At 44.9% G+C, this 24350-nt stretch overlaps 2 protein-coding genes across 11 annotated transcripts in view; both read left to right on the top strand.

Annotated features, from left to right (window-relative positions):
* The window catches only part of DHTKD1 (dehydrogenase E1 and transketolase domain containing 1), a 59725-nt gene extending 48341 nt beyond the window's left edge, over window positions 1-11384 (top strand). For 5 of the 6 annotated variants that reach the window (XR_016219125.1, XM_002717511.6, XM_089311757.1 and 2 more), the window contains 4 exons: window positions 5636-5718; window positions 6009-6178; window positions 7970-8055; window positions 8536-11384. Coding sequence is in view for 4 of the 6 variants with exons in the window: in XM_002717511.6 (XP_002717557.3) it covers window positions 5636-5718; window positions 6009-6178; window positions 7970-8055; window positions 8536-8637 (441 nt within the window). In the remaining 2 variants the exon portion in view is untranslated. The remainder of the gene's footprint in view (window positions 1-5635; window positions 5719-6008; window positions 6179-7969; window positions 8056-8535) is intronic. The other variant, XR_016219124.1, reaches the window with a different exon arrangement.
* A 2438-nt stretch (window positions 11385-13822) lies between these two features.
* SEC61A2 (SEC61 translocon subunit alpha 2) overlaps window positions 13823-24350 on the top strand; it is a 36134-nt gene continuing 25606 nt past the window's right edge. Inside the window, exons 1-4 of one of the 5 annotated variants that reach the window (XM_070055714.2) lie at window positions 13823-13985; window positions 15319-15385; window positions 15901-15968; window positions 17104-17169. Coding sequence is in view for 2 of the 5 variants with exons in the window: in XM_089311758.1 (XP_089167884.1) it covers window positions 14572-14670; window positions 15319-15385; window positions 15901-15968; window positions 17104-17169 (300 nt within the window). In the remaining 3 variants the exon portion in view is untranslated. The other 4 variants (XM_070055710.2, XM_070055712.2, XM_089311758.1 and 1 more) reach the window with 4 other exon arrangements.

Raw genomic sequence — 24350 nt, 5'->3', positions numbered from 1 at the left:
GTCACTTGGGAAGCCAGCATCGGACATCAAGTGATGCTTCCCATCCAGTGCTGCTCTGCTTCCCGTCCAGTGCCCTGCTGATGCATCTGGGAAGCAGCAGATACTCAAGTACGTGAGTCCCTACCACCTTCTTGGAGACATAGATGAAGCTCCTGGCTCCTGGCTTTGACCTTGCCCAGCCCTGGCTTTTGTGGCCATCTGGGGAGTAAACCAGCAGATGGAAGATCTGTTTCTCCCCCTCGCTCTGTCACTCTGCATTTTAAATAAATAAATAACTATTTAAAAAATAAATAAATAAACGAGAACATTTCCTCTTGGCTTATTAGTTTCAGCATGATGAAGCCTTCAAATCACAGAAATAGGCTAGTTTTCACACAGCAGCCTCCAAGATAATAAATACTACCAGGCATGCATCTATCCCATCTGCTCTCATTTTCCGTACCATATGAGAGTTTTAATCAGGATTGGTATTAAAAATTTCGTGTTTATTTCCATGCAACTACTGAGGTGAAATAAGATGTTTAGAATTCAGCTGTTTATGAATGTCTGGTGCTACTGCCCAAGATTGTAAAGTGAAGTGTGTATTTGGAATTGAGATGCATTGAGAAGAGCTGTGATTTGCTTCCATCCATTATCATTTTAAGCAGTTCCTGGCACTCAGAGGGGAGTAAAGAGGTACTCATTCTCAGTGTGGGCCCTTTCATGGCTCTCAACTCAGAGCCTCCTTAAAATCTCTGCTCTGGGTATGTGACTGGACTCACCCTAATCTTGGCCCTGGGTGTCAACATGGAGGAAACACACTTGCATTTCACCAGCGGCCACAGCACATTTGGAGTAGTCTACAGCATTCCTGTGAACAACCTGATACATGTTGAGATGGACTCATGGGCCTAGAAGTATCTCAGAACACTCCAGCAAAGTTAATACAGTCCCTTTAACACAGTGTGTCTGATAAGTCTCTTTTGATGCATGTAATTGGAAACAGCAGTGTTAAAGCAGCAAAGTCAAAAAGTAAAATTACCATAATACATTTTAAGATATATATACATATACATATATATATATATATATATATATATATATGTATACACACACACACACACAGATTTGGATTTGTAACCCACCTTGCATTGTATCTCCACGGTTGTTAACCTGCTCCCTCAATCATAACTATAAAGGAGTGAAATGATCTTAATTGTACTATTACTGAATGCTGAGTAAACTGTTAGATTTTTTTATTGAGAATTTCTTTCACAGTTTCAAACTGAGAAAGAGAGATCTTGTTCTGGCCATAGTACTCCTCTCCTGTTCCCAGGTCTGATATGTCCTGCAGGGTAGTGCTGGGGCCCGGGACATTGAGTTGCTGCTTGGGTCGCCTGCATCCCCTATCAGTGCCAGTTCAAGTCCTGGCTCCTCTGCTTCCATTCAAGCTCTCTGCTAATGTATCTGGGAAGGCAACAGAGGGAGGCCCATGCATGTATTAGGACCCTGTGACCCATGTGGAAGACGCAGATAGAGTTCTGGGACCCTGGCTTCCGCCTGGCCCAGCTCTGGCTGTTGCAGCCATCTGCAGAGTACACCAGTGGATGGGGGAACTTTCAGTGTCCCTCCCTGGCTCTTTGTCAGTCTGCCTTTCAGATAATTATACCCTAAAAACTGTATAACTTATCAAATAAGAGAAATCTTTACATATGTTCATTAAATGTGTAAGCACACTTCTAAGAGAAAGCAAACACAATCACTGTTGAATTCTCATTTCTTCCTGACTCTGTCCTGAGAAGTGGAGATCAACACAGGGCTGCAGTTCAGAATGGAGAAAGCTTGCCTCTCTCACACCTCACTGAGTAATACGAACAGCCAAGCTAAAAAACAAATTATTTGAGAGCAGGGAAACAGAGAGAGACAGAGACAGAGAGACAGAGAGACAGAGACTCAGAGAGGAAAAACTCCTGTCCCCAAGTGTATTCCCCAAATAGCCACCACAGCCAGGGCTGGGCCGGGCCAAAGTCACATGGGAGGCAGGAAGCCAATTACTGGAGCCATCACTGCTGCCTCCCAGGGTCTGCATTGGTAGGAAGCTGGGGTCAGGAACCAGAACCAGGAAGTGAACTCAGGCTCCCCGAGGTGTGATGCTGGTGTCTAAACTACTAAACTAAATGCCCACCCCCAAGCTGAATATTTAGTGTTTATTTTTTAGGTTGTATCACAGTATCCTAGCTCCACAATGGCCTACTCAAAATGTCCTGTGCTCATTTGAGATGAGAATTTGGGGCACTGCCTAGATGACAGCAAAGGAGATCAAGTCCCCAGACTTGGCCTCATCAATTATCTGCTTTAGAGTCTTTGCAACCAGTGATTATTTATTTGTTTAGTTACTTTAAAATAATTTATTCGAAAGACACTAAAACAGACACAAAGAGAGAGCCAGAGAAAGACAGAGACAGAGGTTCCCATTGCTGTTTTATCCTCCAAATGTTTGCAACAGCTGGAGCTAGGCCAGGCTGAAGTAAGGAGCCAGGAGCTCAGTCTGGGTCTCCCATGTGAGTGACAGGGACCCAAGAATTGAGCCATCACCTGCCTTTTTTTTTTTTTTTAAGATTTATTTATTTATTTGAAAGGCAGAATTAGAGAGAGGGACAAGAGAGAGAGAGAAAGGGAGAGATATAGAGGTCTTTCATCCACTGGTTGACCCCAAATGGCCATAATGGCCAGGACTGGGCCAATCCAAAACCAGGAGCCTCTTCTGGGTCTCTCACACAGGTGCAGGGGCACAAGAACTTGAGCCATCTTCCACTGCTTTCCTAGGCCATCAGCAGGGAGCTGGATCAGAAGTGGAGCAGCTGGGACCCGATCCAGCACACACATAAGATGCTGGTGCCACAGGCAGATGCTTAACCTACTACACCATAGCACCAGCCCCTCCTTTTTTTTTTTTTTTTTTTTAAGATTTATTTTATTTATTTGAAAGGTAGTATTACCAAGAGAGAGGGAGAGATAGAGATAGTGGGATCTTCCATTTGCTGGTTCACTCCCCAAATGACTGAAACTTCCAGGGCTAGGGCAGGCTGAAGCCAGGAGCCAGGAGCTTTATCCAGGTCTCCCACATGGGCCAAGCACTTGGCCACCCCCGACTGCTGTCCCAGGCTATCAGGAAGCTGGATTGGAAGCATAGCAGCCTGGACTAGAACCAGCGCCCATATAGGATGACGGTGTTGCAGGTGGTGATTTAACCTGTTACTCCACAATGCTAGCCCAGGATGCAGATACTTAAGAAGCTGGACTGGAAGTGTTGTAGCTGAGACTCAAACCAGGCACTCTGATATAGGATGCAAGCATCCCAAGAGGCACCTTCACAGCTATGCCACACACCTGCTCCACAAGTACATATTGAAGTTGAACTAATCAATCAAATTTCCTTCCATCACAGAAATAGACATATGCTACCACTAGTTTTACTGGCCAAATAAATTTCCCTTATAAACTGTAGTCAAAAAACCTACAAGGGGCTGGCGCTATGGTACAGTGGATAAAGCTGCTGTCTATAGCACCAGCATCCCTTATGGGTGCCAGTTCAAGTCCTGGCTGCTCCACTTCCGATCCAACTCCCTACTAATGCACTTGGGAAAGCAATGGAAGACAACTCAAGTCCTTGGGCTCCTGCACCCACATGGGAGACCCAGAAGAAGCTCCTGGCTCCTGGCTTCAGATCGGCCCAGCTCCAGCCTTTGCAGCCATTTGGGGAGTGAACAAGTAGATGGAAAAATCTCCCTCTCTGCCTCTGCTTCTGTCTCTCTCTGTAACTCTGCCTTTCAAATAAATAAATCTTAAAAACAAAACAACAACCCTACAAGCAGGGTTGGGCATTGTAGCACAGTGTATTAAACTACTGCTTCTGACACCATCATCCCATATCACAGTGCCTGTTTCTAGTCCTGACTGCTCTGCTTCTAATCCAGCTTCCTGTTAATGCATCTCGGGAGGCAGCAGATGGTGGGCTCACATATTTGGATCCCTGCCACTCACATAGGAGACCCAGATGGATTTCCTGGCTTCTGGCTTCAGCATGGCCCAGCCCTGGCTGTTGTGGGCTTTGGGGAATGAACCAGTAGATGGAAGACTCCCTCTCTCTCTGTGCCTCTACCTTTCAAGTGGATGAGAATAAGTAAATAGACATTCAAAAGGAAAACCTAGAAAAATGGAAACAGTTGTCCTAGTTTAGCTGTTTTTGTTCACGATATAAATTCTATAAAATGTGTTCAATTCTAAAAAATTAAGTTTTTTTTTTTATTCATAAAGCTCTGTGATCAAACTGAAATTCTGATTCTGAACAGTTTGTTTTGAGGGCAGATGTTTGGCTTGGCAGTTAAGATGCTGGCTGGGATGCCTGCATCCCATATTGGAGTACCTGGGTTTGAGTCTTGGCTCCAGCTTGCGATTCCAGTTCCTGCTAATGCAGCCCCTGGGAAGCATCAGTAACAGTTCAATTCATTGGTTGGAGACCTGGATTAATTTCCTGGCTCCTGGCTTTGACCTGGCTCTGTCCCAATCATTGTGGGCATTTGGGAACTCTCTCCCTTTGTTTCTCTGCATCTCTTTTGCATTTCCACGAGCAGAGTGAGGGTTCTAGTTGCTATGTATCCTCATCAGTACTTTGTATCACCAGCTAATTTTTTTTTGTTTTGACAGGCAGAGTGGACAGTGAGAGAGAGAGAGACACAGAGAGAAAGGTCTTCCTTTTGCCGTTGGTTCACCCTCCAATGGCCGCCGTGGCCCGGCTGGCGCGCTGCGGCCGGCGCATCATGCTGATCCGAAGCCAGGAGCCAGGTGCTTCTTCTGGTCTTCCATGTGGGTGCAGGGCCCAAGCACTTGGTCTATCCTCCACTGCACTCCCTGGCCATAGCAGAGAGCTGGCCTGGAAGAGGGACAACAGGGATAGAATCCGGCGCCCCGACCGGGACTAGAACCCGGTGTGCCAGCGCCGCAAGGCGGAGGATTAGCCTATTGAGCCACGGCGCCGGCCCGTTTTCTTTTGTTTTACTTTGATCCACCTTAATTAGTGGCACCGGCTTTTGGCAGCAGCCAAAACATAAAGTTATGTTACTCTGAAGTATATAGGAATGACATTTTGGGGGAAAATACTATATTTATCATTTCATATATTTACTGCAGTGCTGGGCTAGAGTTTTAACACTAATTTTTACTTTTTAATTTTTATTATTTTTTAAAAATTTTTCGTATACAGCTAAGATTTTTTTTTTTATTTGAGAGGCAGAGTTACAGGCTGTGGGATGCAGAGACAGAGAGAAAGGTCTTCCTTCCGGCCGGAGCTGCACTGATCCAAAGCCAGGAGCCAGGAGCTTCCTCCCAGTCTCCCACATGTGTGCAGGGGCCCAAGCACTTGGGCCATCCTCTACTGCTTTCCCAGGCCGTAGCAGAGAGCTAGATTGGAAGAGGAGCAGCTGGGACTCGAACCAGCGCCCATATGGGATGCTGGTACCTCAGGCAGAGGATTAACCTACTGCACTATGGTGCCGGCCCTGAGTTTTAACACTAATTTTTAATAAAGATCCCATGTAGGTAAAAGTTTTAGCTCTTTTCCATTGATTGACAGATATACGGTTTTCTTGCCCCTTAGGCAGCTGTGTCAACTCTTGAAGAAATGGCACCAGGAACCACATTCAGACCAGTCATTGGCGACTCATCTGTGGACCCAAAAAAGTAATTTGCTGTGTATCCCTGTTTGCATACTCTGTGGTAGAATTTGAGTGAATGGGAAAAGCAGTTTGTGGTAAGGAATCCAAAGTGACCAAAATCTCCTTGATGCTGATGCAAGTCCTGTGAGTGAGTGGGGCAGGAGCCCAAGTGTGTGTGGGGCAGCGCACTTTGGAGGCAGGTGCTGCTAGCTTCCTTGGGGAGGCACTTCAGCCTGCATCGTCTCTCCTTTCTCCTTGTAAATTCTCACGTAACAATACCTGTTCCCCGGCCGTTGCCCCTCTTCCACACAACAGGGTCAAGACACTCATATTCTGCTGCGGCAAACATTTCTACGCGCTGCTGAAGCAAAGGGAATCTTTGGGGGCCAAGAAGCACGACTTTGCCATCATCCGAATCGAGGAGCTCTGCCCTTTCCCCTTGGACTCCCTGCAGCAAGAGATGAGTAAATATAAACAAGTTCAAGGTAAGGGGTTGTCGTTGGCAGGGTCCTTTGCTTCTCAAATGTCTCAAATGCAAAGGGGTGGTGGGGGCGGTGACAGCAGGTTGAAAATCAAATCTGGCGTCCCAGGATAGGAACAAACCACCATGAAAGTTAGTGTCCCCATGTCTCTCATGGTGTCCCTCTCCTTCTTGCTTTCTTTCATTGGAAACAATTTCTTGAGAGTTTGGGGCGTGTCAGTGTCATTTTTGAGAAATATGGTGTAATGGTAAATGACAAGCCTTTTCAACAAATAGGGCTGGCATGTTGGCTGTCCATATGTACCTTGTACTGAAATTAACTCAAAATTCATCATAGACCTATTCATAAAATGAAAAGCTGTAAACATTTTGGAAGAAAACAGGAGAAAATCTTTGTGTCCCTGGGTGAGGGAAAACGTTCCTAGGTACACCAAAGCACATTTCATAAAAGAAACGTAGGAATTTATTAAAATGAAAAGCTTTTGTACTGTGAAGGGTATTGTTGAGAAAGTGAAAAGACAAGCCAAAGAAAGACCAGAAGAAAGTATCTATAAATACATATCTAACAAAAAACTATCTAGAATACTTAAAGAACTCTTAACACTCAAGAGTAAGAAAACAAATAGTCCAGTTTTTCAAAACGTGCAAAAGTGTTGAAGAGGTGCTTCTCCAAAGAATGACATGGGAAATAAACACATGACAAGGTGGCTCCATGTCCTTAGTGATAAGGGAAATGAAAATTAAGCCAACATGAGATACAGCAACACACTCAATAAAGTGGATCAAAGTAAAACAAAAGAAGACAATAGCTGGTGATACAAAGTACTGATGAGGATACATAGCAACTAGAACCCTCACTCTCTGCTGGTGGAAATGCACATTACTGCAGCCACCCTGGGCAACAGTCAGCTTCTTATACAGTTAAACAGTGAGTTACTGTGTGACCCAGCCATTCCACTCCTAGGTGTTTACCCAAGAGAAAATGCATTCACAAAAGAATCTGCAGGCAAATGTTTATAGCAGCTTTTTAAATAATTGCCCCAAACTGGAAACAACCACAATGTCCTTCAACCAGTCAATGGGTAAACAATTTGTGGTATGTCTGTATGATATCATACTGTTCAACAATGAAAAGGAACAAATTACTGCTGTCTACAATAACATAGAGGAATCACAAATAGATTGTGCTAATTCCAGGAAGCCAGGTCCAGAAGGTTGACATACTATATGAATCCATTCATAAGACATTCTGGGAAAGGCAGAACTCTAGGGGTGGGCATTTGGCACAGTGGTTAAGACACTACTGGGCACATCTGCATCCTATATCGGAGTGCCCGAGTTGAGTCCCAGCTACTCCACTTCTGATCCAGCTTCCTGCTCATGCACCTGGGAAGGCAGCAGAGGATGGTTCATGTACTTGGGTCTCTGCCACCCACATGAGAAACGCAGATGGAGTTCCAAGCCCTGGCTATCGTGAACATTTGGGAAGTGAACCAGTGGATGGGAGATCACTGTTTCTCTGACTTTCAAATAAAAATAAAAAAGATGAGTAGTTGGCCAGGTGGTCGGGGGTGGGAGTAGGAGATGGCCACAAAGAGACAGGACAAGCTAATTTTGGGAATTGTTAGAACTGTCCTGTGTCATGCTTGTGGTGGTAGATACATGAGTATGTATTTTCAGGAGAAACAAAGAGGAAAAACATGTATTTAATTGAGGTTGGATATCTGTCACCAATTTTTTTGTTTATATTTACTTATGGTACTGAAATGAACTTTTTTTATACATATATTTGTAGCTGTTATTTGGAGTCAGGAGGAACCTCAGAACATGGGTCCATGGTTTTTTGTTTCTCCAAGATTTGAGAAGCAATTGGCCTGCAAGGTAATTCTCTCTCTCTGTCTCTCATGCATGTGTGCACACACTGGTGCAATTCTTGACTATTTTTAGGAAGCAAAAAACAGTGAGAAGAGCAATTGCAGTTCTATGTATCTTACATTCTGCTGTGAATGGAACTCAGTTCACTCCTCTGATACTAGTCTGCTGGACGCAAATCATTTCACAAGTGAATAATTCTATTTAAGGACATTCTACAGCTAAAGCCAAGTGATAGTTCCTCAAGGATAGGATAAATTCAAGAACTCATCTCTCCTTATTATCATGTTCCATTATCCATTCCGTTATTATGGAATTTAGCTAGTTATTAGTGGTGACATTTCTCTCCATTTTATTCCATATAACTTATTTTTCCAAAGAGGTGATTTATGGTTAAATAAGAGAAGTACCTGTGCTTTCTTGGTGATACCGAGCAGAGCTCTGACCAAGTGAAAATGTCATTTGCTTTCTTCTCTGCTCCAATGACAGCTCCGTCTTGTGAGCCGGCCCCCTCTGCCAGCACCTGCTGTGGGAATTGGCACAGTCCACCTACAGCAGCACGAAGATGTCCTCAGGAAGACCTTTGCTTGATGACGCCCTTTGAAGACTCCCTCCTTCGTTTCAGGAAAACTGCTATAAAAAGAAAGGCCTGCTTCCTCTACCCCTCCTGTGTCTATTAGGTGACGTGAAACGGATTCCCCTAAGGTGTTGGGGTTGTTGTGGACAGGCTAATCTGGAAAAGGTAGAAGCAGCAGGGGAATCAGTTCTAAGTACACGAATCAGACCAGTAGATTTGATCCTTAAAACTACAGGTGTTGTGTTTGGTTAGATCTGAGCTGGAGAACTAGGTCATTACGTTGATGATTTCAGATGCCACTCTAATTAACCATACATACTTGACCTGGAAAACTTTTTAAGACTCACTGTAGAGCCAGATAGCAGGTGGCCTCAGTTCTGCTTTTTGATTTGTGTGCTGCATGTGCCTTTCATTGACTTTCCCCTTCCTTCTCCAAAGTCCCGTCACTACCGGTATTTTCATCTTATGCATTCTCTGGTGCTGCTTTCCAGCCACTCTACACAAGTATTTCACCACACACTAGCAAAACTAGATTATTCCTGATATGTGTACTGCCAAGTCTTACCCATTATCCTTCAATCTAGGTCCTATTCAATATGAATTTCTGGGTGCAAGATCTTACAGCACTGTATTTTAAAATTAAGGAATTTCAGCTATAATGACATTGCTCTGTAGTCTTTTTTTTTTTTTTTTTCGCCATAGTCTTTGCTTCTTGTTGTTCTGGTAGTAAAATCTTACTATTTCTAACTGACTTAGGTGTCTGACTGGGGGGTTTAAGTCCTCCTCAATCAGTTTTGCCTCCAAAAGGCCCTGCTGCAATATGATGTTTAAAGGGGGTATTTAAAGAACACTTATACTTTGACAGAGGGACCTTGCCAACACCAGGTGCTGGGGGATTTCTTGGAGCTCACCAACTGAGTCCCTCAGTCTGAAATTAAAGCCTGTACTAGAAGCATAACTAAACAGCAAACCACAGAAGTTCCTTGGACCTGGTGCTGTGGAGGCGCCACCGGCTCCCATTCTTGTGTCCTGACACTGTTTTTCTCAGAAGGGAGAGGGGAATCCTGGAGGCTGGAATGAGTCCATGCCCTTTGCATTTTTATAGGCAACTCACCATGACTTTCAGAATCAAATGATAGCTTGTTCTGTCCACAGCAGCAGATTCATGATTCACATCTAAAAGTGTGCAGTAAAGTCTTGATTTAACATTCCTGTAGTGTACAAAATCCTTTTCTTTTTATATACCTCAATGCTTTCTTGCTCTGTCAAGCCTTATAAATCAGGTAACTTAGCGCCACTCAAGTATGTAAGTTGGTAAAATGACAAAAGTCTATTTAATGGGAATGGTTATCAATGGTGCATATTTAATTAGGAAAAAAATTAAAGCACAATGTCATTTTCAGATCTCTTGGTTTCTTGAATTAAGTCTCGAAAGTCTAGGCACAAAATGAGTTGGCAGACTGTTTTTTCTGTGTAGATCTTTCCAGATCTCTCCCTAACTTTATACCTCACGAGTCTATCTATAGGTCTTCTCTAACCTGAGCCACGAACTATGTCTTCTGTCATCTTAACCATCTTCTTTTCAATCTGAATTACTTTGCAGGAAAGGACTACTTGAAGATTTCCAAAACAAATACTCATTATTTTACTTTATTCCTCCTAGAAATTTAGTAATGTGATATCTGTATCCCATTTATATCTATTATATATATCCTCTTTATTCTAGTTTCATGCCTGATGAAGAAAATAGCTTATATTGGGTATTCTATGAGTAGAAATATTAGCAACCATGGAAAAAATGACACATTATTCTTAGTAACCAAGATCTTTCACACTGTTAGAACCATTTTGCTCAGGCTTCTGTACATACACTATTTGGGAAAAGTATTCCGAAGCACAGGCGTCTTTAGCCTATTGCTTTTGAAATTTGTTGTTGTTGTTTTAATTTCTTGACTAACACTGGAAAGAGCATCTCTTTTCATCAAAATGAAGCAGTAAGGGGTTTCACAAGAAGGAAGTCACTGATTAAGAATCAGTACTTTCTCTCCGGCACCGTGGCTCACTAGGCTAATCCTCCGCCTTGCAGCGCCGGCACACTGGGTTCTAGTCCCGGTCGGGGCGCCGGATTCTGTTCTGGTTGCCCCTCTTCCAGGCCAGCTCTCTGCTGTGGCCCGGGAAGGCAGTGGAGGATGGCCCAAGTGCTTGGGCCCTGCACCCCATGGGAGACCAGGAGAAGTACCTGGCTCCTGCCATCGGATTAGCGCGGTGCGCCGGCCGCGGCGGCCATTGGAGGGTGAACCAACGGCAATGGAAGACCTTTCTCTCTGTCTCTCTCTCACTGTCCACTCTGCCTGTCCAAAAAAAAAAAAAAAAAAAAGAAAACCTTTATATTACTATTCTCTTATTTCCCTATGTCTTCCTTATTCATATGGAGAACCAGCTGTAAATGAAGAACATCAGGAAAAGATCCTTAAAGAGTAGAGTGGTGTGTAGGGGCTGGCATCATGGGGCAGCCAGTTAAGCCCTTGCCTCTGTCGCTGGCATCCCATATGAGTGCCCATTCCAGTCCCAGCTGCTCCATTCCAGATCCAGCTCCCTGCTAAAGTGCTTGGGAAAGCAGCTGAAGATGACATGACCCAAGTGCCTGGGTCTCTGCTGCCCAAGCGCACCCATTTGGAGTGAACCAGGGGATGCACGATCTCTTTTTCTCTGTAACTCTGCCTTTCAAGTAAATAAATAAATCTTTAAAAAAAAAAAAAAAGAAGAGTTGAGTGCTGTTTCATCCACAAATATTTTGATGAATACCTATGCAATTTATATGGTCTTGTTCTGGACCTTGGAAATACATGGAAGTAAAAGACCAAATGAGTTCCTGGATATTCTTAAGGGATGAACGATCTGTTTGAGAAGGCCAAACATATTACACTTCAGAGAGATGTTCTTGTTAAAAGTGCTAAAACAGGCTGGCGCTGCGGCTCACTAGGCTAATCCTCCGCCTTGCGGCGCCGGCACCCCAGGTTCTAGTCCCAGTCGGGGCACCGGATTCTGTCCCGGTTGCCCCTCTTCCAGGCCAGCTCTCTGCTGTGGCCCTGGAAGGCAGTGGAGGATGGCCCAAGTGCTTGGGCCCTGCACCCGCATGGGAGACCAGGAGAAGCACCTGGTTCCTGGCTTCAGATCAGTGTGGTGCGCCATTGGAGGGTGAACCAATGGCAAAGGAAGACCTTTCTCTCTGTCTCTCTCTCTGTCCACTCTGCCTGTCCAAAAAAAAAAAAAGTGCTAAAACAGTATGAGGGGTCAAACTAGAGTGAAATTCCTGATACAGATTAGGTGGCATACTGTAGTTAGACAAGGGAAAGCCTTAAGTAGCTTAGGGTCAGAAAGACTGAAGAATGGTAGAAGGGGAATTCACACAACTTACCCAGAGTGTCAAAGTTTATTCCTAGACTCTTACTTGAAACATGGAGCTACCCCAGAGACAGCCGAGGTAGGTACAGGCTACTCTTCACCTTCTGTCAGATTTTCAAATGAGTGTACCTTCATTGAAAAAATATTGTATCCATGAGGCTAGCTCACAATCTCAGGAGCAGGCCACTATGGCCAGCATCCCATATTGGAGTGCCGGTTTGAGTCCCTGCTGCTCCGTTTCCAACCAGTTCCCTGCCAACATGCTGGAGAAAGCAGGGGATGATGGTTAGCTCCTGCCACCCATGTGAGAGACCCAGGCTTGATGTTTGCTGACATTTGAGTGAACCAATGGATGGATGATCTCTCTGTCACTCTGCCTTCCAAATAAATAAATAAATAATTTTAAAAACTATATTTAAGGTTACTATAGGTTATATTTGCAGGCTGCTTTAGATGATACACTACTTAAGACACTCCATCCCATCTGGAATGTCACTGTGTGGCAGAGATTAGACAAATATGAAAATGATTAATACAGAGGCAAGGATGAGTTCGAAGGATGGGAGATTAAGACCGTGGCAGAGTGGCTTTTCCAAAAATGGCCACAGCAATATTTTGAGTCCCACATGCTCTTCCAGAACCTTGCCACACTCTCACCTAGGGGCAGGGTCTTTTCTCCCTCTTGGAAATCGAGCTGGTCTTTGTGGCCACCTCTAGCAGTACGGTAAGAGATGCTGTGTCCCTTGGATCGCTGCTACCATGCTAAGAGGGAGCCTGGGCCACACAGAGAATCCATCTTCTCCCCCCAACCCCCAGCTGAGAAAGGTAGAATGGAGACACCTGCGAGGGTGGCCTGAAATGCCCCCTCCCAGACACACAGCTCATTCATTCCTCTGGAATATCTTGTTTCGGCAGGCATTAGGGCAGAAGACTTCAATGGTTTAAAACAGCAAGAAGGGAGCCAGCTCTATGGCGTAGTGGGTAAAGCCGCCTGTGGTGCTGGCATCTTATGTGGGCACTGGTTCAAGTCCCAGCTGCTCCAATTCCTATCCAGATCTCTGCTATGGCCTGGGACAGCAGTAGAAGATGGCCCAAGTCCTTGGGCCCCTGCACCCGCGTGGGAGACCTGGAGGAAGCTCCTGGCTTCCATCTGGCCCAGCTTCCCCATTGAGGCCATTTGGGGGAGTGAACCAGCAGATGGAAGACCTCTCTCTCTCCCTCCCTCTCTCTCTGTAACTCTTTCAAATAAAGAAAGAAAGAAACAAAAAAAAATCGAGGCCAATCGTTTACTGGTACTGGCCCTCCCCTCTTAGACCACGCTGCCCACACAGCGAGAAACCGAGAGGAACCACGAAACCGCCCAACAGCAGGCACAGGAGCCCACCTGGGTGTCCCGGAGACGGGGGAGGAGCATAAGCGGAAGGCAGAGAAGTTTATAAGTTATCGCACACCATGTGTCACAGATTTCTCCAAACTTCCAAGACGCTACAAGGCGGAGCAAAATAAAAAGGTTGGTTCCACCCCGCCGGCCCCTGGCGCCTCCGCGTCAGCTCTAGGGCACTAAACCCTGGACCCTCTCCAATCACCGCCTGGCCCGGGGACGCCCGGGAAGACTCGGTCAGGCGCGGCGGGCAGGCAAATCTATGCAGGACTGGAAAGCACCGCCCAGCCAGCAGCCTGGGCAAGACACGCCCCCAGGAGCGGGTCGGCCCCTCCCCGCCGCAGGGCCGGCGGGGACCATGGCAACACGGCGGACGTCGGCCAACCGCCCGGGCCCGGCTCGGGGGCGGGGCCGGGCGGGGCGTGCGCGCGGGTCACGTGGCGCGGGGCGGAGCCTGCGCCGGACCGGCCGGAGCGTGTCGGGAGCCGGCGCCGAGGCCCGAGCCGCGGGAGCGGAGCGAAGACATCCCCGAGGCCGCTGTGCCCCGCCAGGCCTCCGCAGCCGCCGCCATGGGCAGTGAGTACCGATGGCCGGAGAGCGGCTCTGGCTGGGCGGGGATGTGGGTGGGGGGCGGACGCAGGCCTCACTTGAGCGGTGTGGCCGGAGCCCCCCAACCTGGCCCCGGGTCGTGCAGCCTGCGGGCGCGGGATGCGCGGGCCGCTGCGGAGGGCGCGGGCCGGGGGGCCTCTCCCGGGGCTCCTCCGGTTGTGCGAGGCCTTGCCCGGGTCAGCCGCGGGGACCGGGACTCGGAGGCCCCGGGTTTGCCCCTGGTAGTGGCGAGGAGCGAGGATGGCGCGGGGCGGCCATTGGCTTTGGGGGCGGGGAGTTTACGGCGCTGGACTGAAGCTGGACCACTTTTGATGTTTCAGGAGCTTGGGCAGCTTAAATCGCTCTTCTCGAATCGCCCTTCCTCGGCATATTAGTTGTGATGAATAGCGCTCCCTAACTCGTTTCAGGTTTGCAAAGCGTGAGTCTAAGGGGAAGAAAGGATACCCGTTCCAGGGGTCCGTAGCGTTCCCTGACAACACGGTGAGGTTGTGTGAGCCTTGCGGACAAGGCCTCGTATTCCGGGTATCCTTTTGAGAGCCCCACACAGATCCACATGGCCGTTCAGATGTTTGTTGGTGAACGGATAAACCGCATGCCCAGTCGAGGCACCCTTTGGCCACCGAGTGGACATTTGGGGAACACTGGAAAGAAGGTAGAGGAGACCCCTGGCCTTGATTTCACGGTATCATGGCTAACGTCCTGCAGCAGGAAGATAGACAGTTGGTCTGTGCTTGGGCACAGATACCCTCATGTAAATGATGAGGAGAAAAAGCCCAGAAATCTGGGCGATGGGCTTGGACTGAAGTGCGAGGGAAAAGGTATCAAGAGACTCTGGGGAGTGTCCTGGTGTGATTGGAGCTTGTTCACGATTCAGGTAGACTTTCCTAATATTCCAGAGTGTGGTGCTGGGTCAAACACCTGCTCATGCGCGTTCCTGAATTCTACCAGACATCAGCTGAATTCCATCATTTTGGGAGGTTTTGTTTGTTTGTTTGTTTGTTTTTTTTTTTTAAACCGACACTGTTGTCAACTTTGGGCTAACCCACGCAAGTGTGATTAGGCACGGCGGCTTTACAGTCGTTCCTGGGTGTCCGTATCCCGAATCCAGTGTCTTGAGGGTAGGAAGATGCTAACTAATGGCTGCTGCTGTTAGTGTGCGTTTCTGACTCTTTGGCAAAAGGTGTAAGAGCTTTTCACCCTCATCCCCCACCCCCCTTCTGTGGCTGAATTTACCGGAAGCCAGGCCAGGAGGCAGTGGCTGTCCTCTAAGACCCTTGCTTAATCTGACTTCTGTGTCTAGAGAGAGCACTCTGGAAAACAGCACTTACCACTGAAGTGTGATGGCATTCTCGGGTTGGCTCTTGGACGTAAGCAAGTACTTGGATGTCTTTACGTGCGAGTGGCCGTGCAGCAACATGTGGCTTCAGGAAATGCATTAGAGGCTGTGTACTGTAAAAACTGTGGGAGCTGGTTTTCTCGCTTAGGTATTTGGGCATCTTTCGGTTGTCTGAGTCAGTTCCAGCAGTCCATCTCTGCTTTTTTCTCTAACGCATTGTCTTGTGGGTGGCGTGGTAGACTGCATCTACGCTTTCCTGACGCAGTGATGCCCTTTGAACAGCCCTTTTTGTATATCTGGACACAAGCGTACTGGGTAGTCCTCAAACTGTTTGGGTTCTTTTGGCCTTTACATTTTTCCTTCTCTTATGTATTCATTTGAAATGGAGAGTGTTACGATTATTTAATTTGGGTTTGGGGTGGGGTGAGATGGACATCAGATCATTCCTTGAAAGTTTAGAGAACATTTGTATTTGATTCCGTAAACAGATAATTTATCTTTTATTAAACTTTGTAATGGGGACATTTATTCTTTTTTTTTAAACAGTCAAATTTTTAGAAGTTATCAAACCTTTCTGTGCCGTTCTACCCGAAATTCAGAAACCTGAGAGGAAAGTAAGTATAATGTTTTAGTAATCTGGAAGGGAGCTTGAGTGGCTTATCCTGCTAAACTAGCAAGATTGGTTTGCTTTCCATGCCTTTTCTGGTTGTAATTGGAAAGGTATTAACCTGTTCATCCTCCGAATAAGAGGCACAAAGTGAATGAAAACTACGTCTAGGTAGGTAGGTAATCATGTTTTCACAAATGACTATTCTTTAAACTGTTGCCTGTCCCAATCAAGTGTTTCTTTGGCCTGCATGTTGGGTAAGGTACAGTATTTGCCTAGCTATCTTGATCCTTTCTAATTTCTATAGGATAGGGAAGGTATTGTGCTTCCTAATGGTGGAACCTGCTGGGCCCCAGCTACTGGGTGGGTGTTGATGAGTACAACTGTCTTATGTAAAGGAATTGCAACTGTGCAAGTGTATACCTTCCTTCTCTTGATCAATTCATTGGAAAGAAAAATGGCAGGAGTGCTTTCCAAAGATCTTGTGATTGGATCAAATCTGTGATTGTATATTTTTGGAGCTGAGGTATTTAAATTCCAGAATTATTATTAATCCCAAACTTGCCAGTTTCCAGACATTCCTTTCCTATACTTTCAACTTCTCCTGAAACTAGCTTGAATAGGAACATAGAAAGAGGTAGGTTAAACTTCTATTATAGAGGTGTATTTCTTATTATTGCTTTGAGATGATAAATATATTTATTCTAATAACACTTAAGGCACCTCAAGAATCTCTGGCTTTTTGTAGTCTATGAAAGATTTGTATAATAAATTATAGGCAGTACTTGATTTGGATGGTTCAGTGTTAAACTGCAGAAGGTGCATGTTGGATCTGTGTTTTGATTATTTGTATCTTTTTCAGTTTGATTTAACACAGCACATAAGGACTGCCTGTATTGAAATTTTTTTATTTTTTTTTTTTATTTATTTTTGACAGGCAGAGTGGACTTTGAAAAGTAAAGAAACTTATGTTCAAGAAGTTTAGCTATTTGTTTTAGCTGTTACTGACTAGGGTAAAAGGGACATTTTAAATAACAGGTACATGTCACATTGGGGAATGTTGTTGTGCTTTAATGTGGAGTTTTACTTTGACTTTGCTATTTCTTGATTTTGATTGATCATCTTTATATTTTGTTGTACAGATCCAGTTTAGAGAAAAGGTACTATGGACTGCTATAACTCTGTTCATTTTCTTAGTATGTTGTCAGGTACGTAACCATAATATTAAATAAACCTTTCCGCTATTTTTATAAGGTCTTGCATAATTAAAATTTGGGAAACTTAGTTAAAATAATAAATATGCTGAAATATATTGTGCATTGTTATTCTTTTAAAGATTTATTTGTGTTTTATTTAAAAGGAAGAGTGACAGGGAGGGAAAGAGAGAGAGAGCTCTTCCACCTGCTGGTTCACTCCCCGGATAGCTGAAAGAGCCAGGGCTTAGCTGGGCTGAAGGCAGGAGCCAGCAGCCATCTTTGAGTTTCTCACGTGGGTGAGAGGAACTCAGGTACTTAAACCATCATTCGCTGCCTCCCAGGAGCATCAGGGGACTGAATCTGAAGTGGAGGATCTGGAATATGAACTGGCCCTCTGGTATAGGATGCTGGTGTGCCTCAAGTGAAAGCTTAACCCACTGTGCTGTGACACTGGCCTTTGTTACTCTTTTTAATACGAGTTGCTTTAAAAAGATTTATTTATTTATTTGGAACACAGAGTTACATAGAGAGAGAAAAAGACAGAGACAGAGATCTTTTATCCTCTGGTTCACTCCCCAGTTGGCCACAACAGCCAGGGCTGGGCCAGGCTGAAGCCAGGAGCCAGGAGCTCCACAACTGCGTCTCCATATGGTGGCAGGGGCCCAAGTACTTGGGCCATCTTCTGCTGCTTTCCCAGGTGCATTGGCAGGGAAATGGGTTGGAAGTAGTGCAACCAAGACTTGAACTAGTGGTCATATGGGGTGTAGCACTGCAGATAGTAACTTAACCAGTGCACCATAGCACCCCCAATATGAGTTAAAAATGGTTATCTTGTTCTTTGTATTTCTTTTTGTTTATTAGTGGGAAAAAACACTTAACACTGTTTCTTTTTTTTTTTTCTTTCTTTCTTTTAAAAAAAAAAGGATTTATTTATTTGAAAGGCAGATTTACAGAGAGGGAAAGAGAGAGGTCTTCCAACCGCTGGTTCACTCCCCAAATAGCTACAATGGTCAGAGGTGGACTGATCCAAAGCCAGGAGGCAGGAGCTTACTCTGTGTCTCCCACATGGTTACAAGGGCCCAAGGACCTGGGCCATCCTCTGCTGCTTTCCCAGGCCATAGCAGAGAGCTGGATCAGAAGTAGAATGGCAGGGACCCGAACCTTGGCCGGCACTGCAGGTGGCAGCTTTACCTACTATGCCACAGCACTGGCTCCCCCCCCCCCTTTTTTTTTTTTTAATTTTCAGAATGGTCTTTACCCTTTTTTGGGAGTTATTTGTTGTTTCTTACTAATTTAGGACAGTTTTTAAATAAAAGTAATTTTGGCATATGTATTACAAATATTTCTCAAATTTGCCTTTTAACATGTATTAATTTAAATATCCTATAACCAAATTTTTAGAACCTTGGAGATTTACTGTGTTTAAAAGTTATTAAAATTTAGTGATACTTTTACATATAATTTTGTAGAAATGCTAAGTTCATTTAACAAGCATAAAATATGATCTGCCTGTATTTCAAGGTTGTTAATGAGAGTTACATAATTTAGGTGAAAGCTGTTTGAGAATTTCCAAAACTACTGAAATGCATGAAAGAGCTCTTGAAAAAATTATATTAGGAAAGAATAGGATATGTTAGGTCCCTAATCTGGGGAAAACTCAAATGTATTTTCTTTTTGAAGGGTGAAATGATCAGATGATTAATGTACTTTTATTACTGCACTTGGTTTAAATTTGTTTTGGATGGTGAGGGAGAGATAAGTTTTAACAAACAGGGCAAAGATAAAAAGAACAATTACCTATATTCCTACTTTGTAATTTTAACATCTTAGAAATTCCCCTGCCCCCATTTAAAAAGACAGTCAGGAGTAGGTGTTTGGTGAAGATGTTGCTTGGGGGCCAGCACTGTTGCGTAGTGGGTAAAGCCACTGCCTGCAGTGCCGGCATTCCATATGGAAGCCGGTTCAAGTCCCGGCTGCTCTGCTTCTGGTCTAGCTCTCTGTTATGGCCTGGGAAAGCAGTAGAAGATGGCACAATTCCTTGGGCCCCTGCGCCCATGTGGGAGACCTGAAAGAAGACCCTGGCTCCTGGCTTCAGATTGGCCCAGCTCTGGCCGTTGTGACCATCTGGGGAGTGAACCAGTGGATGGAAGACCTCTCTCTCTCTCTCTCTCTCTCTCTCTCTCTTTCTTTACCTTTCAAACAAATAAATAAATCTTAAAAAAAAAAAAAAAAGATTTTGCTTGGAATACTGAAATCCCAGCCGGAGTTCTTTATCTGAATACCTGATTCCAGCTTCCTGTTAATTTATACCCTGGGAGGTAGCAGTTTCTGCTCATATATTTGGGTCCTCGTCACCCACATGGAAGAAGCAGATTGAGTACTGGGCTCTGGGCTTTGACCTGATTCAGCAGCCCCAGCTGTTTCTGGCATTTGAGAAATGAACCAGTGGATAGATCTATCTGCCTTTTGATCTCTTTCTCAGCCTTTCAAATAAATTAAATAATAATTGAAGAAATATCAACTTTACGTTAGTATTACAATATGTACATAGTAAACTATACTCATTTTTTTAAGGTTTATGTATTTATTTGAGAGGCAGAGTTACAGACAGAGAGAGGAGGGAGAGACACAGAGAGAAAGGTCTTCCATCCATTGGTTCATTCCCTAAATGGCATCAACAGCTGAGGCTGTGCCAAGCGGAAGCTGGGAGCCAGGAACTCCATCTAGGTCTCCCGTGTCTGTGCCAGGGGCCCAAGGACTTGGCTCATCTTCCACTGCCTTCCCAGGCGCATTAGCAGGGAGCTGGATCAGGAGCAGAGCAGCCAGGACTTGAACCAGTGCTCTGAGATGCCGACATCCCAGCTTAACCTGCTGTGGCACGGTGCTGCCCCCTGTGCTCGTTTATAAAGTGTGGGTTTCGAAGTTCTGACAAAAACATACATACCCAAGTAACTCCTACCGAGCTGATATAGAAGCATGTCTGTTACCCTCTAACTTTTCTCAGGCTATGCTCACCCAAGCCCCAGTCCCCAGCAAACACTGATCTACCTTTTGTTACTGTAATTTGTTTTGTCTTTTCTAAAGTTGCCATGATCTAGTGGGATCATAAAGTATTATGCTTTATGCCTGACTTCATTGTAATCTTTTTGAGATTCATGCATACCATTGGGATGTCAGCAGCTCATTCCTGTTTATTTCTGAGTAGTGTTCTGCATTATGAATATATCACGGTTTATTCATTCGCTCACTTGTTGGACTCCTGGTTATTTCCAAATTTTGAAAACAGAACACGGTTGCTATAAGCTTTCACCTACAAGTCTTTTGTAGAGGTCTGTTGTTTAATCTCTGTTGGGTGAGTACCCAGGAGTAGAGTGGCTGGGTTGACTGATAAGTGGGTGTTCAATTTTCTGGGAAATTGTCACCTCTTCACTGGTTGCCCATTGGTGGCTCCTCATTGTGTTTGCACTGCCAGGTGGTACAGTTCAGTTGCACTGCATCCTTTTGTTTTGTTTTGTTCAGCCTTCCTGTGTGTGTGCTTTTTTTAAAAACTTTTATTTAAGAAATATAAATTTCGAAAGTATAATTTTGGATTATAGCGTTTTTCCCTCCATAACCTCCCTCTCACCCGCAACCATCCCATCTCCCATTCCCTCTCCCATCCCATTCTTCATCAAGATTCATTTTCAATTATATTAATATACAGAAGATCAACTTGGTATATACTAAGTAAAGATTTCAACAGTTTGCACCCACAGAGATACACAAAGTATAAAGTATTGTTTGAGTCGTAGTTTTATCATTAATTCGCATAGTACAACACATTAAGGACAGATCCTACATGGGGAGCAAGTATACAGTGACTCCTGTTGTTGATTTAACAATTGACACTCTTACTTATGACGTCAGTAAACACCCGAGGCTTTTGTCATGAACTGCCAAGGCTATGGAAGCCTCTGAAGTTCACAAATTCTGACCTTATTTAGACAAGGCCATAATCAAAGTGGAAGTTTTCTCCTCCCTTCAGAGAAAGGTACCTCCTTCTTTGATGGCCCATTATTTGCACTGGGATCTCACTCGCAGAGATCTTTCTTTTAGGTCATTTCTTTTCAGCTTCTTACCAATGCCTTTTTTTTTGGGAAAGATTTATTTGAGAGGTAGAGTTACAGACAGAGAGGGAGAGAGACAGAGAAAGAGGTCTTCCATCTGCTGGTTCACTCCCCAAATGGCCGCAATGGCTGGAGCTGGTCTGATCAGAAGCCAGGAGCCTCCTCTGAGGCAACCACATGGGCGCAGGGGCCCAAGCCCTTGGGCCATCTTCTACTGTTTTCCCAGCCTATATCAGAGAGCTGGATCGGAAGTGGAGCAATTGGGACTAGAACCAGTGCCTCTGGCACTAAGGTGCTGCAGGCAGAGGCTTAGCCCACTATGGCACAGCACCAGCCCCACCAATGCCTTTGAAGAACAAGAGGTTTTTTTTTTTGACAGAGTAGACAGAGAGAGAAAGGTCTTCCTTCCATTGGTTCACTCCCCAAGTGGCTGTTACGGCCGGTGCGCTGCGCCGATCTGAAGCCAGTAGCAAGGTGCTTCCTCCTGGTCTCCCATGGGGTGCAGGGCCCAAGCACTTGGGCCATCCTCCACTGCACTCCCAGGCCACAGCAGAGAGCTGGACTGGAAGAAGAGCAACCGGGACAGAATCCGGCACCCCAACTGGAACTAGAACCCGGGGTACCGGCACTGCAGTCGGAGGATTAGCCAAGTGAGCTGCGGCGTTGGCCAAGAACAAGAGTTTTTAATCTTGATAAAGTTCAACTTACCTGTTTTTTCTTTTGTGGCTAACAGTTATTCCCCCCGAAGAAATTTTTGTGTATTTTAAGGTTGTGATGCTTTTTTCCTGTTATGATTTTGGCTTTATAGTTTTACATTTCAGTTTGTAATCTATTCCAGGTTCTTTTTTTATAGTATGAGGTAAAGGGTCAAGGTTCGTTTCTTTATTCTGTGTTGGTATCCTGTTGGTCCAACACCATTTGTTGAAAAGAATTCCTCACTTACCTTGCCTTTGTTGTTGAAGATGGTTAGCCTTATAAGCCTGGGTCTGTTTCTCTATTCTCTCTTCTGTGCCGTTGGTCTGTGAGTTCCTTTGTTTGATCAGAACCACAGTTTTGATTCCTGGAGCTCCATAGGAAGTCCTTCATTCAGTTTATCAAAGTCCTCCCATTTTGTTCTTTGTTGAAATCATTTTTACTCTTTGGTCTTTCATATTTCCATACAAATTTTAGAATCAGTCTGTCAATTTCTATAAGAAAACATGCTGGGATAATGATTTGTGTTGCTCTGAATTTATAGGTCAGTCTCAGAGAATTGACATCTGGTCAATATTGAATCTTGTCAGGGACCATTTTTCCGTAAAAATCCAGGTGGTAAATATTTTACGTTTTGTGGCTGTAACTCAGGAACCCCAGAGCAAGAAAACAACTCAAAGAAAAGGATGACATTTTTCATAACTATTTCATGTAATAAAATTATGCATTTTATGTTACTTTATTTTTTTCTCTATGTTTACATGCTTCATATTTTTGTCTTTCTCACACTTAGGCAGCTCTGCCCAGTGTGGGTTGTTTCTCGATTCTCTTTCCGTTGATCTCAAGTAGGTTCTAGCCTGTTTTCTTTAGCTGGAGGGAATAGTGGCAAATGAGATCAGCTAAGTGCAGTAATGCTGCTGGGGCTCTGCTGCGTCCTTCTTTCTCTTTTTTAAAGATTTATGTATTTGAAAGGCGAGTTACAGAGAGGCAGAAGCAGAGGCAGAGAGATTTTTCCGTCCAGTGGTTCACTCTCCAAAAGGCCACCATAGCTGGAGCTGGGCCAGGAGTGCCAAAGGGCTTGGGTCATCTTCTGCTGCTTTCCCAGGCCATAGCAGAGAGCTGGATTGGAAGTGGAGCAGCCGGGACTAGAACCGGCGCCCAAATGGGATGCCAGCACTGCAGGCGGCAGCTTTACCCACTATGCCACAGCGCTGGCCCCCTTTCTTCTTGAGAGTTTTGGCAATAGAGGGTTCTCAGATCCTGACCAAGGTCCCAGTTCCTACTTCATTGTAGTCCTGTAATCTTCAGTACTGAGGGAGAAGCTTAACCCTCCTGCCACCTCTCTTTCATTCATTTCTTCCAGCTGCTGTTTCTGCTCCTTAACCAAAGGAAGGAAGAAGATAAGGATGTCTGTGTGGTTTTCATTTCTCCAGATTTGGATTGTTGGTGGGGATTCTGAGGCTTCTCCTGCCTTCCCACTGTGATGGTCAGGAGCAGATTTGTACCTAGTCTCTTCACTACCAACTCCCCCACCCCACTCCACCTGCCCTTCAAGTTGATGATCAGTTTTCTTACTTTGCTGCTTTATAGATTTTGTTTTCTTTTTTTCTTAGCTTTTATTTTTCATTATTGTTAGCTTCTGCTATTTTACATGTTTTTAAAAATGTGTTTTATTGTGTCCCAGAACAGGAAAAAATTCTGTAATATCTTTGTAACTTGCCATCTTAGCCAGAAGAACTTTGGTTTTCCATTCGCACTGCCTTTGGAAATCATTGATGTTAACTTTCTGTTTCTGCATCTGATCAGTTCAGGCTTCCATTGCAGCGTGAATGCTTTGTTGAAGTTTGTGCAGTGAAAAATTTGAGGCAAAATAAACCACAGATTCAATTTGAGCATTAAGATTCATGAATCTGGTACACGCAACCCTAGAAGAGGGTTGGCGAGCTCTGTTCCAGCAGTTTGTATGAGCTGAACAAGGCAGTGAAGTCAGAACTGGATTGGCTCCAGCTAAGCTTCTGTCTTACTGGCTTCCAGTCTGATGCCAGGTCCTTCTATAACCAGCTGGCTGGTTGGCTGTCTGCTGGCTGTCATTGGTTGAAGCTCAATTCAGAACTGATCAGTCACAGGGAGATGTTCAGGTTCTGTTGCTTTCCTGAGAGTTCTGGGTGCTGAAACAACTCCAGGCTAATGGCTTCCTGATTACATTTCTTTAACAAATGGAAACCTGTTTTACATGTCATACACTACAAGGTTTGGAACTCTGCTACTGTGACCAATTCTGCCCAGCCGTTGTACATGGTCTTACTGAACTATTGAACTTATTAAGAGAAGTGAAATTAGAAGCTGACTCCAGTAATCCTGTTGGCCACAGCAAAGGAGGGCATATGGTTATTG

This window comes from Oryctolagus cuniculus, chromosome 13 (genome assembly GCF_051225735.1).
Source record: "Oryctolagus cuniculus isolate XC-2025 breed Fujian yellow rabbit chromosome 13, ASM5122573v1, whole genome shotgun sequence".
NCBI classification, from domain to species: domain Eukaryota; kingdom Metazoa; phylum Chordata; class Mammalia; order Lagomorpha; family Leporidae; genus Oryctolagus; species Oryctolagus cuniculus.
Note: the sequence above shows the minus strand (reverse complement) of the source record. Positions and strands in the feature narration are given on the sequence as shown.